This window comes from Rhinopithecus bieti, unplaced genomic scaffold, assembly GCF_001698545.2.
Source record: "Rhinopithecus bieti isolate Rb0 unplaced genomic scaffold, ASM169854v2 scaffold_40803, whole genome shotgun sequence".
Classification (NCBI taxonomy): Eukaryota; Metazoa; Chordata; class Mammalia; order Primates; family Cercopithecidae; genus Rhinopithecus; species Rhinopithecus bieti.
In genome coordinates, this window is record NW_016816762.1 from 1,330,695 (window position 1) to 1,332,083 (window position 1,389).

Sequence of the window (1,389 nt, forward strand, 5' to 3'; positions counted from 1 at the left end):
GGTGGACATTCAGGCCGGCCCAGCGCAGACGCCTGGGAGGGGTACCCAGCAGCGCCTACAGGTCTCTGCCGCGCCCCCGCCGCAGCGCCCAGGCGCCCGCTGGGCACAGGGCTCGGCACCTGCCAGGGACGGGCCCTTCACGCTGCTCCCTGTGATTGGTGGCCCTGATCCGGGGCGTGGCCCCAAGGGCGGCACGTAGCCCTACTGCGGATGCGCGCGCAGGCCCACGGCCTCTGCTCCTCCCCCAGCTGGCCTGTGATTGGCGCACTCGGCCCAAAGGGCGGGTGTTCAGGCGCGGGTGCCCGCGCAGATGCCGCGGCCCTGTCTAGTACGCCAGAGTCACCGCCATGGCTGCCCCGTGTTTGCTGCGGCAAGGACGAGCCGGGGCCCTGAAGGTAAAGGAGGAGCCTCCCTGGGCTGGCTGCGCGGCCCAGAGCCCACGTAGGGGATAAGGTGAGGGGACGCGGTGCTGGTCAGGCCCGGTCCTGTCCGCGACCTCCAGCCGTCCTGGTTGGGCCGCTGACCCCGCTCCCTGGGCCCAGAACTGACAGCCGGGGGCCAGGCCGGGTGTGGCCGGCGAGCGTCCCGAGGTTCCCCCAAGCCCGTCCGCCGCCGCCGCTGCCCAAGGCGCAGGCCGAGGCTGGCGTGCCCCGTGCCGACGGGCGCTCTTGAGGGCTGCATGCCTGGGCGGCAGACAGGGGCGGACATTCCCAGGTGATGCTGCCACGCCGCTGGGGTCAGCCGCAGTGCGGCCTCCCGCACGGCTTCTTTGACGGACAGTGACTTCTCCATTTAGCCAAGAGAGGAAATGAGGGAACTTTCAGAGACTTGGTTAACCCGGTAACTTACTGACAGCCGTGGAGAAGCCAGCTGACGTGACCCGACCTGCGAAAAGGGGAAGAAGGGCTTTCTTTTCTGCAAATAAAAAGCTGAGGCCAAGGCCGGGCGCGGGCATTTGGGATTCTGCCAGTAATCCCAGTACTTTGGAAGGCCGAGCCAGGCGGATCGCTTGAGTTCAGGAGTTCGAGACCAGCCTGGCCAACATGTCGAAACCGCGTCTCTAAAAAATACGAAACATTAGCCTGGCGTGGTGGTACATTCCTGTAATCCCAGCTACTTGAGAGGCTGAGGTGGGAGAATCCCATGCACCCAGGACGGGGAGGTCGCAGTGAGCCGAGATCGTACCACTGCACTCCAGCCTGGGGGACAGAATAAATAAATAAATAAAATAAGGCTAAGGCCACTTCGCTATCTTACAAATTTTAAAATGGCTGTTATTACAAAAGCAGTAACTATTCCCTGCAGAACATATATATACATATATATATATGGGTGTGTGTGTGTGTATGTATGTGTGTGTGTGTGTGTGTGTATATATATATATATATA

General features: G+C 61.6%; 1 protein-coding gene across 3 annotated transcripts in view; it reads left to right on the plus strand.

The window, feature by feature from the left end:
• Window positions 1-260: 260 nt before the first annotated feature.
• The window catches only part of NDUFV3 (NADH:ubiquinone oxidoreductase subunit V3), a 14,506-nt gene continuing 13,377 nt past the window's right edge, over window positions 261-1,389 (plus strand). The window contains exon 1 of one of the 3 annotated variants that reach the window (XM_017855223.1): window positions 261-395. In XM_017855223.1, coding sequence (XP_017710712.1) covers window positions 348-395 — 48 coding nt within the window. In that variant the 5' untranslated portion in view covers window positions 261-347. Of the gene's footprint in view, window positions 454-1,389 lie in introns of all 3 variants that reach the window. The other 2 variants (XM_017855221.1, XM_017855222.1) reach the window with 2 other exon arrangements.